Source organism: Crocodylus siamensis, chromosome 2 (assembly GCF_052110815.1).
Source record: "Crocodylus siamensis isolate JL-2025a chromosome 2, ASM5211081v1, whole genome shotgun sequence".
NCBI classification, from domain to species: Eukaryota; Metazoa; Chordata; order Crocodylia; family Crocodylidae; genus Crocodylus; species Crocodylus siamensis.
This window is the reverse complement of record NC_143396.1, coordinates 222,586,486-222,602,922: the sequence shown is the minus strand read 5'-3', so window position 1 is coordinate 222,602,922 and position 16,437 is coordinate 222,586,486. Positions and strand designations below refer to the sequence as shown.

The 16,437-nt window shown below is 43.2% G+C and overlaps 1 protein-coding gene across 9 annotated transcripts in view; it reads right to left on the bottom strand.

The window, feature by feature from the left end:
• GPHN (gephyrin) overlaps window positions 1–16,437 on the bottom strand; it is a 612,917-nt gene that overhangs the window by 309,397 nt on the left and 287,083 nt on the right. For all 9 annotated transcript variants that reach the window (XM_090033171.1, XM_090033172.1, XM_090033174.1 and 6 more), the window contains one exon: window positions 14,945–15,002. In XM_090033171.1, coding sequence (XP_089889297.1) covers window positions 14,945–15,002 — 58 coding nt within the window. The remainder of the gene's footprint in view (window positions 1–14,944; window positions 15,003–16,437) is intronic.

The following is a 16,437-nucleotide window of genomic DNA, read 5'->3' as shown; positions in this document are numbered from 1 at the left end:
ATCTTAGATTCAAGTAAATCCAGTATTTATATTGTACTTCACAGATTTGAATTCTGGCATTTCTTTATATGCACTCCAGCTACCTTCACTGTGTTAAGTGAAGCTCTGTCAAATGATGGAGGAATTAGCTTGGCATAACTATGAATCAGGGTGAAGACTTGGGAGTTTGGGATAAAGATCCACAAATAATGCAGAGACTAACACAAGTCAAAAGGACACTTTGAAATGGAGGGACACATACTGAAGAACACAAATGAAGGCTTTGGGGTGACAGAGAGGAAACCTCTCCAGCATTACACATTGCACATATCTGATTCTCATGTTTGTGGTGCCACATACCGCATGGCTGCATTTGCCGAATGTGCCCTATGTCTCTATCTATCTACATCTAAAAGACTCAGAAAGCTGTGAAGCACGTAGTTCATCTCAATGGGATGTTCCCATCTGAATGAGAACACTGGACGGAGATAAATAGAGTATGAAACAACAGTTCTGAAAAGTATGACCTACTCCATTAAACTAAGTGAGTATTTTCATCCCCTCTCCATCAAACATTAGGTATCCAAAGCTCACCGATGGGAGAAGACAGGGAAGGAACTCCTACTTCCTCAAAGGTGAAGGGCTTAGCACCACTGCTTCCCAAACTTTTCCTCAGCATGACCCCATTTATGGCCCCATTTCCTCAGCATGGCCCCTCACTACCATGGTCCCATCCACTGACGTTGTGACCCCATTTGGGGTCATGACTCACAGTTTGGGAACTGCTGGCTTACCACATGCCAGTATGAGGGGATCAGGAAGAGTAGTTCTGGGTCCCGTATATCTATCTCTGTATGGAAAGGAGGAGGCAGAGGTAGGGACAGAGCCATCTCACCAGTTCCTAGCTATCAGAGCAGATGCTGCTATATTGACAGAGGAGAGGTTTTGTTGGCTTAGATCAGGGATTCTTATCCTCTGGCCCTTGGGCTAGGTCCGACCCATGGCACCATGTCATCTTGCCTTTAAATTTGGTGTGTGCGGGGGGAGAAGTTGTGGTACCATTGCCCTGCTGTCAAACCTCCAGACCCATGGAGACCCCTGGACCCTGCATGCTGCATCCAGCATCCAATTTCTGTGCACAGGTCTGGGCAGAGGCACCTCCAGACCCCTAGGTCCCAATCTTGGTAAGCAGGAGGTGGGAGAGGGCAGTGCCAGGCTCCAAGCCCAATCTAGCCTACAGATGGGCCCTGTACCACTCATTTGGTCCATGGGGCCAAAAGGTTGAGCACAACTTGCTCAGATTGCTATTCAGGAAAGTGGTGTAGCTATGCTAGCAGAAAAGCTGTTTTTGTCAGCATATACTGTATCTTCACTAGGTTGCTCTGCCAAGACAGTTACACTCTAGAGATAGAGGCTCCAAGTGTAGACAAGTCTTAGTAAGTGTTCTTCTGGGTCTGCCTGCAAACCGAGGGGCTTGGGTGTTGATTTGTGGAGCTGTGTGTATCTGTTTGTGTCAAAAATAGGCCATGCAGGACAGCCAGAGCAAGAGCAGTCAGTGCACCTCTGGGAGGAAGAGAAGTGAGAGCTTTCTTTGGCTCCGCGGTAGCTGGAAAGCAGGCCTGAATCTGTGAACAATGACATTGCCATCTGTTGTCTGTTCCCACTGTTTAGGGAAACTAGACTTTGTGTAAATTCTTGGTAACAACATGGGATTGTACTAAAGAAATACCTGATTCATATAATCAGTTCCCACTCCAGGCTAAGTGAGGGAAGCCCAAAATATCAGGCAAAAACCACAGCATAACTGGAGAGTGAGGTGGGGAGAGCAAGGCCTGGTGCTTGCTTAGGTAGGGCATCAAAATGGCATCCAATCCCCAGGACTCTTTGCTATAGCAGGTGCAGCCCCATTCTGTCTGGTCATAGGAGCTGGACAGACATAGCCCTATGCCCAGCACTGTATTGGAAGGGAAGGTGGTGGGGAGTGGAGTACCATGGGTATGCTGCAGCTGGTGTGCGGTGGGCCTGTCCCACAGCTGTAGCAGCCCACGGCCATGTTACTGCTACAGCACTAACAGCTGCCACCAGAGTCTGAGTTGAGCCAGGTAAGAGTTCATTCCTCCTTCCCCCCACTCACTCCACTGGTTGGCATACTCTTCCTCACCTACCCCCCACCCCAGCAAATTGAAGGAGCTTGCTATGCCTCTGGACTAACAGCTTGCGTTAAGAGGGACAACACTGTACTTTTCTTCCATTCTTATAAACCAACCTGCAAACCAGGGGAAAAGAAAGACTAGCTCCATTTGCAGAACAGTAGTAAAGGGATTCAGCTAAGTTGAATCCACAACCAATCTTCCACACGCATAAGACTATATGTTTGCATAATCTTAATTTTTGCAAATAAACTTTTAAACTAATTAATTACACATAAAATATTCTCATTCAGGGAGTCCCCTGTGGTTCAGTGGTAGAATCCTAGCCTACCACACAGGAGACCTGGGTTAGATTCCCAGGCACTTAGACAACTACAGCCATGAAAACATCAAACATCTGGACTCAGTCTGGTCTTTGGATTCTGTCTCAGTGGCCTAAAGGGAGGATGGACAGTCTGGGCAGCCTCCTCTGCTCCAAAAATTCCTAGCCAGGCATAGACACTGAAGGCGTTGGTGGCCCTCGTGCATATACCATGATCCATGAGGATCCACAGTTGCCACCCATTCTTACTCTGATCTGTTAAGACCTGAGTTTTCCATGTTTGATCACAACTTTAGAATCAAGCCTATAATATCCTGTTTTATTTTCTCTAAAACTTGGTGAAATCATCTCAGTCTTGGTATAACCATCCTGTCAGATAACAGAAAAGCAGGCTGTAAACAGTGTATATCATTCAAGTTAGGTTTTTTCCATTTCCAAATTGATGCTATTTCAAATTTCTTTGAGGGGTTCTGTGGTTATGTAAAAATATACATGTATTATACTTGAAAATCTCAGGACTGAAACATTAGCCAATGAAATTAAAGCAATTGGATTGAATTAATTTAGCACTGGCTTCATTTCAAGAAATGAGTGTCAAATCTAATATTTTCATCGTCTTTTCTGGTAGTTCATGATCCTATATGAAAATCTCTCCAGATTAAAATGGATTTTTATTTACTCTTGAAAGCCTAAGTTACAGAACTGATTCTGTCCTTTGCTTTTTAAATTCTGTTTTTTAGAGTAATTGCTGCACAAACAGGTTAATAATCTTGGCTGGTAAAAAAAAGTCTGGAGGACTGAAAGAACTTGCACATATTAAATAAAATATTATGCTCCTTTTTTTAACCCTACCTTGGGGAAAATTGCATAATAAATTTTTTATAATGTTCCTGGCAAAGTAAAATGAACTGAACCATGTTTATTTTTGTACTGCAGTCAAAATCTGATATCTGACAGTAAACTAAAGTTATAAATGAGTTTCCAAAGGGAACCATGCAAGCCTACTGAAGCTGATGATTTCAGAGATGCAGTACATGTTCCCTCTGAGGAATACTAAAAATAGCTTCAAAAGGAACATCCTCATACCGGAATCCCTCATAAAATGATACTTGCAGGTACTACGCTGAACAGCACACCTATTTCCTCAATAAGTCTGCTTCTTTCTATGGTCACACATAGCACAGTCATACATCAAATTGAATTTAGACAACCTATTTATTTAATGGATTGAAAATCATATTTACATTTCTGTCAATGGTTAGCAGGATTTATTTTTAACCTATTTATGTGCCAACACATCTCTGAGTGTATTTTTTACACACACACACACACACAGATATATGAAGGCACAGGCTCATATGTGGTTGGAATCTTTCATGGCACAATAGCAAAGCAATACTCTCACTCCATCTTTCTAAAACAAATACCTATTAATCTCACTTATATTAAAGAAAATCCTTCCCAGCCAAACAAAGTATTCAGGTCACCTTTATGTTACTATAGCCCCTTAGTCTCTCTGTCACCCTGCCCGTGTCCCTCTTTTTATATAAGATTATTTTTGTAAGATTCTGTGCATGCAGGAAACATGAAAACCTGAAAATAAAAGACAGTTATGGAGCATTAAGATTTGCCATAACTGAAAATGCACCCAGACTTACCTGAACATTTTCTTTCTTGCAGTAGGATGATCTACTGATCTTTTACAGTTAGATTTCAGAATTTGTGCAGTATAAAAAACAGACCCTGACCTGTCAGTCATAGGCAGGGAAACATTCACCAGTCTCTGAGGTATCACTCAATTTGCAGTAACTTTCAAAGTTACAATTATAAAGACTCTTTTCTTGAATTGTGAAATTACTAACAAGGACTTTTGTTGGAAGAAATACTGTATGGCACTTCTTCTATTAAAAAAAGATTATTAGAATATATCAAAAAAGGTTTCCTAGGACAGATCGGTAGGTTTTTCTACTAGAAGAAACAAAATATGCAGATAAATAAAAATAAGTTTTTTATTCTGTATGAAGATCCATTCTTGTAGTGGTACTTATATAGTAGTATGGACAAATATAAACACCAAAGAACAGAGGCATAATAATGTTGCCAGTATTTAAACTATGCCTATCACCCTTCATAGATACTGGAGAGATACCCAAAACATCCCCTTTAAAAATTATGGCATACTTTGAGAAGAAACCTCAGTAGGTCATGCAAAGGTTTGCAATTATGCTCATTGTCTTCATCCTCTTCCACACAGCAGCCAAACCATCTTAAGTTTTATAGTGGATGTTTTGGGTATCTCTCAAGTATCTCTCAAGTATCTCCAAAGTATGATAGGCACAGTGTGAATACTGGCAAATTGGCCATCAATACTATTACAGCTTTATGGAAGGTACAGTATATTATTGTTGTGCTGTAGATAATATTTTGTGCTTTGACAATTTTACAGCTGAAGAGAAGTAAAAGCATATTTTCCCAGTGACTCAAAAGGAAGTCCATAATTACATTGTTGCAATCTTTTATATTCATAGAAAGGTAACTGATAAGGATGCCAAAAATAGCCAACTAAAGCATGGGTATAAAAACAGTTGTTTTTTTTAATATGGCCACTAACTGATTTTAAATTGTCCGTGGTTTGACAACTTTACTGAAGGATCTCTTTGCACCCAGAAATCTACTGGAAACTAGTACAGAATTTTGAGCACTGAAGTAAATGCACTCCTGGTAACTCACACCCATCAGAAAGTGGGTGTTCGGCACTACATGCAGCTTCCAGACAGTCACCAAAGGTAGCCCCATGTAGAGCACACTGCAGTAGTCTAGCCTTGAGGTTGCAAACCTAGACTATGGCGGTCAGATCTGAATGCAAAATAAAAGGTCACAGGCTTTTCACCAGAAGTTCTTAGCAAAAGGTACTCACGGACATTGCTGCAATCTCAGAACACTGGTGCAGCAAAGGATCAAAAAGGACCCCCAGACTAAGAACCAGACTGATCACTAAGAACCTGAGTGACAAGGGGAGAATGAATCCCATCAAGGGTCCCATCCCTATCCCCCTCAAGTCATAGTTTCTAGGGTCTGAAGGGACCTGAGCAGATCATCTAGTCCGACCCCCTGCCATGGCAGGAAAGAGTACTGGGGTCAAATGACCCCAGCAAGATGTTCATCTAACCTCCTCTTAAACACCCCCAGGGTAGGAGCCTGCACCACTTCTCTTGGAAGTTGGTTCCAGACCCTAGCCGCCCTGACTGTGAAGTAGCGCCTCCTGATAGCTAACCTAAACCTACCCTCTGCCAGCTTGTGACCGCTATTCCTGGTCACTCCTGGCGGTGCTCGGGGGAACCGTGACTCCCCCAATGCCTGCTGATCCCCCCTGACTAGTTTATAACAGGCCACAAGATCCCCCCTCAGCCTTCTCTTGTGGAGGCTGAACAGGTTCAGGTCCCATAGCCTCTCCTCATAGGGCCTGCCCTGTTGTCCCCGATCATACGAGTGGCCCTCCTCTGGACCCTCTCCATGCTGTCAACATCCCTCTTGAAGTGCGGCACCCAGAACTGGATGCAGTACTCCAGCTGCGGCCTGACCAGTGCCGCACAGAGGGGGAGGATCACCTCTTTGGACCTGCTCGGGATGCATCTGTGGATGCATTACAAGGTGCGGTTGGCCTTCCTAACTGCCTCCCCACACTGCCGGCCCATGTTCATCTTGGAGTCAATGATGACCCCAAGGTCCTTTTCCACCTCCGTGCTGACAAGAGGGGAGTTCCCTAACCTGTAGGTATGGTGCCGGTTGTTCCTCCCCAGGTGCATCACCTTGCACTTGTCTGTGTTGAAACCCATCCTATTCTTGTCCGCCCACCCTTGTAACCTGTCTAGGTCTGATTGTAGCCTGATCCTTCCAGTGTGCTCACGTCCCCCCACATCTTAGTGGCATCAGCAGATTTGAACAGGGTGCTTTTTACCCCCTCGTCCAAATCACTGATAAAGATGTTGAACAGTGCGGGCCCGAGGACCGAGCCCTGCAGAACCCCACTGCCCGCGTCCTTCCAGGTTGAGAAGGACTCATCCACTACCACCCTCTGGGTGCGGCCCTCCAGCCAGTTGGCGACCCATTTGACTGTGTGGGTGTCTACACCACAGCCCCCCAGTTTCTTAATGAGAACAGGGTGAGAGACAGTGTCAAAAGCCTTCCGGAAGTCCAGGAAGACTATATACACTGCTACCCCTGCATTTAATGATCTGGTGATCTGATCATAGAAGGCCACCAGGTTGGTCTGACAGGACCTGCCACTGATGAACCCGTGTTGGTTGCCCCTAAGCATGCAGTCCCCTGCTGGCCCCTCCTGGATGTGTGCCAGCATAATTTTCTCGAACAGCTTGCCTAGGATTGAGGTAAGACTAACCGGCCTATAGTTTCCCGGGTCCTCCTTCCTGCCTTTTTTGAAGATGGGGACCACGTTGGCTCTTTTCCAGTCCTCCGGTACCTCACCAGAGCATCACGAGTGCTCGTAAAGCTGTGCCAGGGGACTTGCAATGACCTCGGCCAGTTCCTTTAGAACTCTAGGGTGGAGATCATCCGGGCCGGCTGACTTGAATACATCCAACCCCTTCAGAAGCTCCCTAACTAAATCCTCGCTAACCCGTGGCCCAGGTGTGCCTCCCCTGGGGCCCGAGGGGGGCCCAGCAGGGAGGTGGCTGTTCTGGTCCCTACTTAGGAAGATGGAGGCAAAGAAATCATTAAGCATGTTAGCTTTGCTGTCTGGTGTGACAACCAAGTTTCCCAATGCGTCCTGCAAGGGCCTCACATTACCTGGGGCCTTCTTTTTACCCCCTATGTATTTAAAAAAGGACTTCTTATTGTCCTTAATCTGGGAAGCTAGTCCCAGTTCCATCTCTGCCTTGGCCTTCCTAACTACCCCCCTACATCCCCGAGCAACTACAGAATAGTCCTCCCTGGTGATGACCCCTTCTTTCCATTGGGTGTAAGCCTCCATTTTAGCAAGAAGACATTCCCGGATACATTTGGTGAGCCATGGAGGCTTGTGTGCTCTCCTGCTCCCTTGATCCTCGTTGGGATTACCTTCCTTTGGGCTTGGAGGATCGTCTCCTTAAGGAGCGACCACTCTCCTTGGACACCTGGCTCCCCTCCCCTCCGGGACCTCAGTGCTTGTCCAACTATCCTCCTTAGCTCGTTGAAGTTTGCCCTCCTAAAATCTAGGGCCACTGCCTTACTGCATGCCTTTGCCACCTTGCGCTGGATGGTGAATTCCAGCAGGCGGTGATCGCTGTCACCCAGGTGGTCGAGCACCCGCAGCCCCCTCACCAGGTCATCACCTGTGGCCAGCACTAGGTCCAGCAAGGCATCTCCCCTGGTGGGGCTGTGCACCTCCTGGGTTAGATGGAGGTCCTGCACTCTGGCCAAGAACCTACGTGAGCATTCAGACCTGGCTGACTGTTCTTCCCAGCAGATGTCTGGGAAGTTCAGGTCCCCCATGACTACCACATCCTTAGCCTTCACTACCTTTGTGAGCTGACCCAAGAATTCCTGGTCAAGCTCTTCTCCCTGGTTGGGAGGTCTGTAGTAGACTCCTGCTGTTAAGTCTCTTTCCCCTTGACTGCCTTGTACTCTAACCTAAAGCACTTCAGAGTGCCCCTCCCCTGACTCCTTGCTAACTGACGAGGATGTGTATTCCTCCTTAATATAGAATGCCACGCCCCCACCTCTCTTTCCTATCCTGTCCCTCCTGTACAGCCTATGGCCCTTGTCATTCACCGCCCAATCATGCGTTGCGTCCCACCATGTTTCCGTAATCCCCACTATGTCCGGGCTGGTGTCAGCCAGCAGGAGGGGGAGTTCCTCCTGCTTGTTACCCATACTACGAGCATTTGTGTAGAGGCATTTGAGGCCTCCTGTGGGTGTGTGTACTGACCCCCTAGTCATGATATCTGTCAACTACTATCACTTCTGTGTTGTTGGGATTCCATTTCTGGTCCTTTCTTTTTAGAGCTCTATTGTTCTTGAACCTCAAAATGAACATATTGATTATAGCTTCTCCTGAGATATTATTCTGGAATTCAAATAGTTCAGGACATAAGATGCACTTGCTTGATTTTCTGCTTAGGCAATGTGTTTCTTTGTTCAACATTTTTATGTGGAAAATAGGAAAATATGCATGGCTGGAATCCTACTGAAGCATCAGTGACCTGATTCTTTTCTGACCATTGATTCAAGCAGTGACAGAGGTATCATCTGTCATCACCCAGTTATTATTGTTGTACACCGCTGTTGTGAGCAACCTGTGGGTATTTCACACACGAGCATGCACTAGTTGATTTACAGCATCTAATTTCTACTTCAGACCAGGTCCTTAAACCAAAATTTCTCTCTGCATATGTTCTCCAGTCAGATCAGCCAGATCACTACATGTTGAACAGATGTGCTGTAATCAGCAGCACATCTATTCATTTTTACATATTATGCTCAGTTGTGCTGGAATCGCTTGGCCCTTATTCTGTTTTATGACAAAGCTATGTTCTTGAAGTAGCTGAGTTGTTTGCTGGTAATGATTTTTGCTTTCTCCTATGAAGATGCTCCTCTTAGGGTTTATCTAGGAAGTGGCACATATGGATAGCTTTCTGCCTGAGAGCTTTAGAAGAGACATTAGTAAATTTACCAAAAAACTCAAACACTGCTACTGAAGAATACTGAAAGTGTTGGTCACTACAGAAGAACTGCATGAACCTTCAGCAAAATTATCTTGTTACAATGCCCAAATAACCTATCTCAAACAGTCCTGATGAGAGGCAATCCCCTTGGGAGGTTGCAGCTGAAGTAAATGAGAGTACCTCCATCCTGAATCTTGGTTGACATTTTTTTCAGGAACTTTGACCTAGGACAACTTTGTCTACTTCACAATACTGAAAAGAAAGGATGGCAGATGATAGATCAAGGTCTTTATCCACTCTAAAAACTTGTTCTTTCACAACTGTCTGGAGAAGGCAATTTATAACTGCTGCCATCTACATTTATTCAAAGCCAGGGGACTGTAACTCTGCTTCTAAGAGCCTTTAGCAGTTATTTTGCATAGCTCTGGAGGACTATTTATAACATTTACATGACAGGGGGTAAGATCAAGTGTTTTCCCCCCCACAAATAAATTGCAAACTGTTGCCCAGGGAGGAATATTAATGTAGGACACTATGATTCTAATAAAAACCTCAGGCTCTGGACATAAGGGGCAAAATTCCATTCCCAAGTAGAACATTTCTGAATTCTTGTATCTTATATCAGCTGAAGGAAAGTGCCACCTACAAAAAGGCTCCATTTTATTAGGATTAGTTCAAAGCATAGTCAGAGCTCTTTTAAAAAGAGCTAAAAAAGGTCTGCGAAATAGAGGAAGAGAGATGAGGAACAGCTAGCAGGCAGCAAAATTGCGTGAAAAAAGATTCACTTGATTAATAGAACATCAAGACCATTAAAAAGGAGAGATGGTTGTTAACAATAGTAGGAGAAAGAACAATGAGTCATTAAATAAACTGACTCCTCAAACTGCCTGAATAGAAATGCTACTGCTGCTGCTGGGTAGAGCAGGAATCAAAGCAAGATGCTTCTATTACAGGCAGAAAATCACCTTCCTGCTTACAACATTAAGGGTGGGTTGATTTTTGGGAAAAAGGTGCCTGTGGTAGGTAAGTAAATACAATAATTTAAAAATTAAAATTGAAATCAACAACCTAAATTATGGATTAAATTTACTATATTATATTAAAATAGCTTAAAGATGTAAAAATAGTCAAGTATATTCTGTTGCAAAATTTTAGAGAAAGTGGTACCAGTCACTGGCTAAACACCAGGAGCTGGCATTCGCTGAGGTATTAAGACAGGTTCTGAGTGCAGTAGCTTCTTCTACATGTTCAGAGAATATTTCCTTTTCAGTTTATTCAACTAATTTAGCTCATTTAAAGCTAAGAAGGGACACCAGTGTGGGCCTCATGCTCCCACTGGCTCCCATACCTGCTTGCTCGCAGTGCCCGCCTCAGCCCCGCAGTGCAGGTTGGGGGCAGCATGCAGCCCTGACCCCGCACTCACTGGCAGAGAATGAGCTGGTGCTGAGTGCAGGGAAAAGCCCTCCCCCTCCCCCAGCCAGTGCGTTCCCTGCTGCAGCTGCTCACGGCTCGCACGGGGTTGTCCTGAGCAGGCACAGACAGCCCCACATAGGCTGTGAGTGGTTGCAGCACAGGGCGCTGGCTAAGAAGTCAGTCTGGATGTGAAAAAAAACAGGGAAGTGTTCTCTTCTTCTGTATAAACATGAAGTATGATGTACTATTTCTAAAATACTGAAGGACATGCTGACCAGAATCCATCAGTGTAATTCACTAACTACAGATATTTCCTTTGCTTAATAAAGCTGTTAATTTTAAATAAAAATATTTTGATAATTTTCTTATGTGTATTCTGCACATTTAAGATAGGGGCTGTGGTCCAGAGCAGCACTGGCAGACCCCAGTCAAAGTCCCCAGCCTTGGCTGTAGCCAACTCCTAATGCCACTAGGAAGGCTTAAAAACACCCTGACACATGTAACAAAAAAGGGGTGGGACGTGAAGGGGCAACCAGCGAAGCCCAGAAGCATAGGAAATATCCATAATAGAACATATGCATAGCTATATCTAGATCACCTCTGACCAGTGGCTGTACCCCTCTTCTTGAACACTGCCAGTGATGGAAGAGTGCACAACATCACAACTTCCCTATACAGTCTATTCTACTGCCTCACTGTTTTAACAGTGAAGAAGGTTTTTTTCTGGATATCCAACTAAACTTACTTTGCTGTAACTTCAGGCTATTGGTTTACATCCTTCCTCCTCTCTGCAGCAAGAGAGAAAAGGTGATTTTCCTTTTCTTTATGAAAGCTCTTCAAATATTTGAAGACTTCTATCATGTCCCTCTTAAGTGTCTTTTCCACAAGCTGAACATACCTAGCCCCTTTAGTCTCACCGCATATGACTAATATACTAATATTTAAAACCTTAAAGAACTTAGAGCTACACACAAACAGAATAAGAACCTGAACAAGTTAAGTGAAGCTGAAGACTCTGGTGTTCCACCTGAGACCAAGGCCAGCTTGAAGGGACTGGAGTGAAAGGTGCTCTCACGCTGGACTTCATGTACCTTTGGAGCTGAATATACCCTCAGAACTGAATGCAAATATAGAGTATGTGTGGGCCTGGAAAACACTGTTGGCAGAACCCTCTTGTTTGCATGTGAACCCTACAATGGAACATGCGCGCACACACACATGATCTCCAAAGAAGCGTTAAAAAGTGAAAATGCAAATAAGATTAAAATGTATTATTTAAGCCAAAGTTCCTGCTTGCTGATTAAATCATGTTTACAATAACTTTGATTATTATCAAAGTAATTATAATCACATACCCTGGTTACTCTACACAGCTTAGTTTCCATGCGTCATCTGTGGTACCTTAGTCACACAATATCATAATTTTTGCTGCCTGGGAGTGGGAGTTTTGCCCCAAATTGATCATGCAGCAACACATACATGTACTAAAGAGATACATACTCTGAATACATATTGCGTATAGACATACCACATGCTTTAAATGCACATAAAGAGATGAATATATAGCATATAACAGACACACTGTACACACATACACACAAGTATAAACTCACAGAGCATGTTATGTGAACATCAAACCCTGAAACAGCTTCTACACAAGAGATGACAGTTACTACAGAGAAGAAAAGCATGTATCTTCTTCAACTGCTCAGAACAGCTGAAGGTCTCTGGCTTAGTGCAGTGGACTCTTTCTTACACAGCTACACTGACAGTACTGAGGTGAAAGAAGAACGTACTTCTTCCCCCCGGAATCTCAACGTAGTTGAGTAACCAAGAGATGAAAAGAAGTGGACCAAAACAGTGTTGAATGAGGACACATGTAATAATTAAATCATTTCAAACACCAGCTGTATGCAAGTACAACCCCTTTGAAATGCTTTAAAACAGGCGCTGTCAACCGGGGGTACACAGACCCCCAGGGGTACTTGGGAAGGCCCTAGGGGATACGCATGGGCAGGCAGGGGCGGAGCACTGCCACCCACCACCCCATGCCGCCACCTCCCAGGACCACGGCTGCGGCGAAATGAGGGCAGTGGGCCACACAGGAGCTGCCCAGACAGCTGGATGCAGAGGGGAGCGGGGAAGCTAGCATGTGCCAGCCACCACCTACCACCCTGTGCTGCCGCCACTCCATGTCTGGCCACCAGGGGTATAGTTATTGAAAAAGGTTGAAGCATCTGAAACATTCCAAAAGAGGACCTCTTTATTTGAGATATTATTTTACTGTTTGTTACGTCTCAGCAGGGGAGGCAGGGAGCTGTCAGGTTGCAACCCAAGCAACACCTGGAGCTGGGCTTACATCTGGCTGCTCCCTTGCCAGACACCTGCCAACTCCAGGACCTACAGTCCTCTCTGCCTCTCCATTTGCCTGAGAGGGGGAGAAGAGAGGTAGAGGGTATTGGAGCCAGAGTGTCAGATTTTCAGCAGTGTGATTAGGGAGCCCCCCCCTCCCCCACAACCTCTCTGCTCTACCTCCTATTCCTGTGCGGGGAGGGAAGAGAGAGTGAAGTACAGAGCCCCAGGTCACTGCATGCTTCTCTAGCACCCACTGGTTGGCATAAAAGGAGGCTGTTCTGTTTCTAAATGTTTCAGCCAGGAACTGCACAGGGATGTGTCCCTGACTAAAAAGTTTCCTTTAAGAAATGCTTTTAAGTGTGTTTCAGTCAGAAATGTTTCACTAATTAATTCTATCTACAGCCTTTTACCAGGTTTCAAGAGCAAAAAATTTAAAGTGCACCTTTTGTTCTTACACTGAAACTGAACATATACAACTGATTTGCTTTCTTATTTCTTTTTCCATTTCACTTATTTTACCCAGGGAAATCTGGCAAGTCAGTTTCACTTTCCATTTCTCATACACTAGCAAAATGCCACTGTTTGGGTTTCCAAAATTGAAGGAGTTTATGAATTTTTAAAAAAATGGTGCTATTTTCCAAATCTCATGAAAAAAAAATTAATCATTTCTCAGATTTGCAATTCATGTTTCTTTTTTTTTGAGAATATGAAATATGATACTAATTTTCAAAGAAGGGAGACGCTTAGGTTCTTTAGTGGTGGCAAACAGATTCTGCTATCGTGTGAGAAGGTACAATTGCAGTGAAATTGTATTTTATTACATTAAGTATGAACTTGGTCTAGAATGCCTGATATTTTAATGCTTTTGCACACTGTGAAGTCATAACTGGCTCAAATGGTTATACAATCTAATTATTTGATTTATTTGTTTTTGTAGCCATTTTTAACTCACTTTGTAAACCCTAAATAACAATAAGTGGTGAAAGGCAATGGGATAGTCAAGTTGATTATTTCTTATTTTAAGTCTCACAAGATATCATTACAACACCAGTTACACAGGCACTGCTAAGAGCTATGTCCATATTCTAACCTAGGGTAAATCTACATCACTCCATTGAACAAGAAACAACACAAATGGCTATATTTTTTTTCCTTGAGTGTATTTGGTTTGACTGAATTCTGCTACAACCTGTTAATTGAAAAACTGTCATCCATGGAATCAAAGAATTCTTGGACCTTCTTTGTGTGCCCACTATTTCCATCTATCTCTTTTTAAGATGAAAAGAAAGCACTGCTAAACCTAAATGTACTTTTGATTTCAGAACAAATGTGAACACCAGATTACATATTTGTAAAAGTTTAAAACAGATAAATCTTTTCAAAGTTAGATGTCTACAGTTACATTCCTGAATCCATCCTGAGACTTAAATTACATGACTGCTGGACATCAATAAAACCTAACAAAGTGAATGGGAGCTAAAGGTAATCAGCACCTCTGAAAATCAGGCTAGGTTTATTTTAGGTTTCTAAACTTGGATTCAAGAATCTAAATAGACACTGGGCTGTGCAAAGTTTGGCCATAACCTTGGATTGATACTGACTGTATGATAAAAGGCCCCAAACATTTTGAATAAAGGTGTCAAATGAAAAACTGAAGGGGAAAATGTGACTGTGGTACTTAGACTCCTTTAGGTTGATTAAAAAAAACTGGCCCTATAGAGATACAGCTAAATGAACATATTCAACATAATTAGTAGTTAGGGCTTAAATAGAAAAGGGGACTTTAGAAGTGTATGGGAAAGATGAAAGGTTCATTTTTATCTTCATGCCGTTCTTTAATTTCAGAGACTGCTCTAGATAGTTGGTTAAGTCATTTATTCAATATTTAAGATGATTTTTTTTTTACTATTTTCAATATTTATTAGATAGGGTATAAAATGAAGACCATACATACTCTGTGCATTTCAAAGCACAAAACAAGGGTTGCCTTTTCCTTGTAACAAGTTGGGTATTCTCTCCAACAAAACACTCCAGAGTGTTGAAAGACAGTAGTAATACTATACCTTGATTTCTTCTATTTCGTCTGGCACTATCTTGTATGCAGATATAGTCCCACCCAACCTGAAATTGGGAGAAGAAAATATTCTCAAAATCAATAACACAAAGTATGTTAATTCTGTTGCTGCTAGATCAGAGACAAATAAAGCCATCTTGGCATTTTAGTAGTTCAGAAAACTTTTCTGTCACTATCCAAATAAAAATCTCCCGTAAGAAGTCAAAACAAGCATTAGAAGCAAGGTATACTTGACTAGCCTGAAAGGTAAAAAGTAGGTCAACCAAGCAGAAATTATCATCACTATGGTTTTATTTTTTACTTCAACTGTCACTAAACATTGGATTCCAAGATTTATTTATTTATTTATTTTGGCATGGATGAGTTTAACTATCTTAGTGCTTGTCACAATTTTACTTGGACAGCTCCATCAATTTAAAGGTGTTTCTAGTAAACTCTATGTTGAAATGTGCTTGAATGCCTCGGAGGATGAAAACCTCTAATTATGAATACATGTACTGTACAGTATAGGTTGTGGTTGTGGAAGCTTTCTTCCCTCTCTAGGTATATCTACAGTGAACAATGCAGTGTCATATATAGATACCTGAGCTCTCTCTAAAGGTATGTACAGAAGTTGCTTTTTTCGCCATTTAAAGCACTTTATTGCCATAGCTTAACAGAAATGCAGTTTTATGGCACTTTAAAAATGGGTATGGTCCTTTAAATTAACTCTTGTTAAATGAGGTATTAAATTTGATGCACTGTATTTTACAGTACTTTAGCAATCTACCGTGCTTTAGGACACAGACAGAAGTGACAATTTTTGCCCAATCTGGCTACAGAAAGTGGTCTATAGCCATAACCAAACATATGTGCATGGCTGCAGACTGCTTAAAAAATGACCACTTGGGTGTTCAGCTGAAGACATTTCAAAACAGAGCATCTTTTGTAACTTGTGTCTGTGCTGCCTTCCAGCCTGTTGCTGTTTTCAGAATAAGAAGGGGGAAAGGGAGTGGAGGGACTTTGGTCTGGGATTTTTTCAGCCACTGCTGGAAGGTGGGACATGTGTATTGGAGCACCCCATGCTCCAGCTCTGGCTGAAGAACCCCTAGATTGAGCTCCCTCTGCTCCCTTCTCCCCCCTCCCATTTGAAAACAGTGCTGGGGAGCAGGCAGGGAGGAGGAGCCATTGTTAGGAGAAACTGGCTACAGGCTGACAGACAGCAGCTCCATTCCCCTCCCCCCTAGAACCAAGAGTGAACTTCTTTTTGGTCTGGGGGATCATAACTCAGAACACTTTCTGCAAAGCATTCTCAGTTATAGCAGGGAGCTACACTTCTGTCTGTGCTCTTAAGTAACTTCTGTACACTGGTCAAATATCTGATCAGTGGAGAAGCCCCAGGAGGCTGCACAGCACCCCATGTCTCCTAGCCTGGGAAGTGCAGGGAGGCTCAGAACCACCCCCACACCTGACATTGCACTTCTGTCATGTTTAAAAGCACTG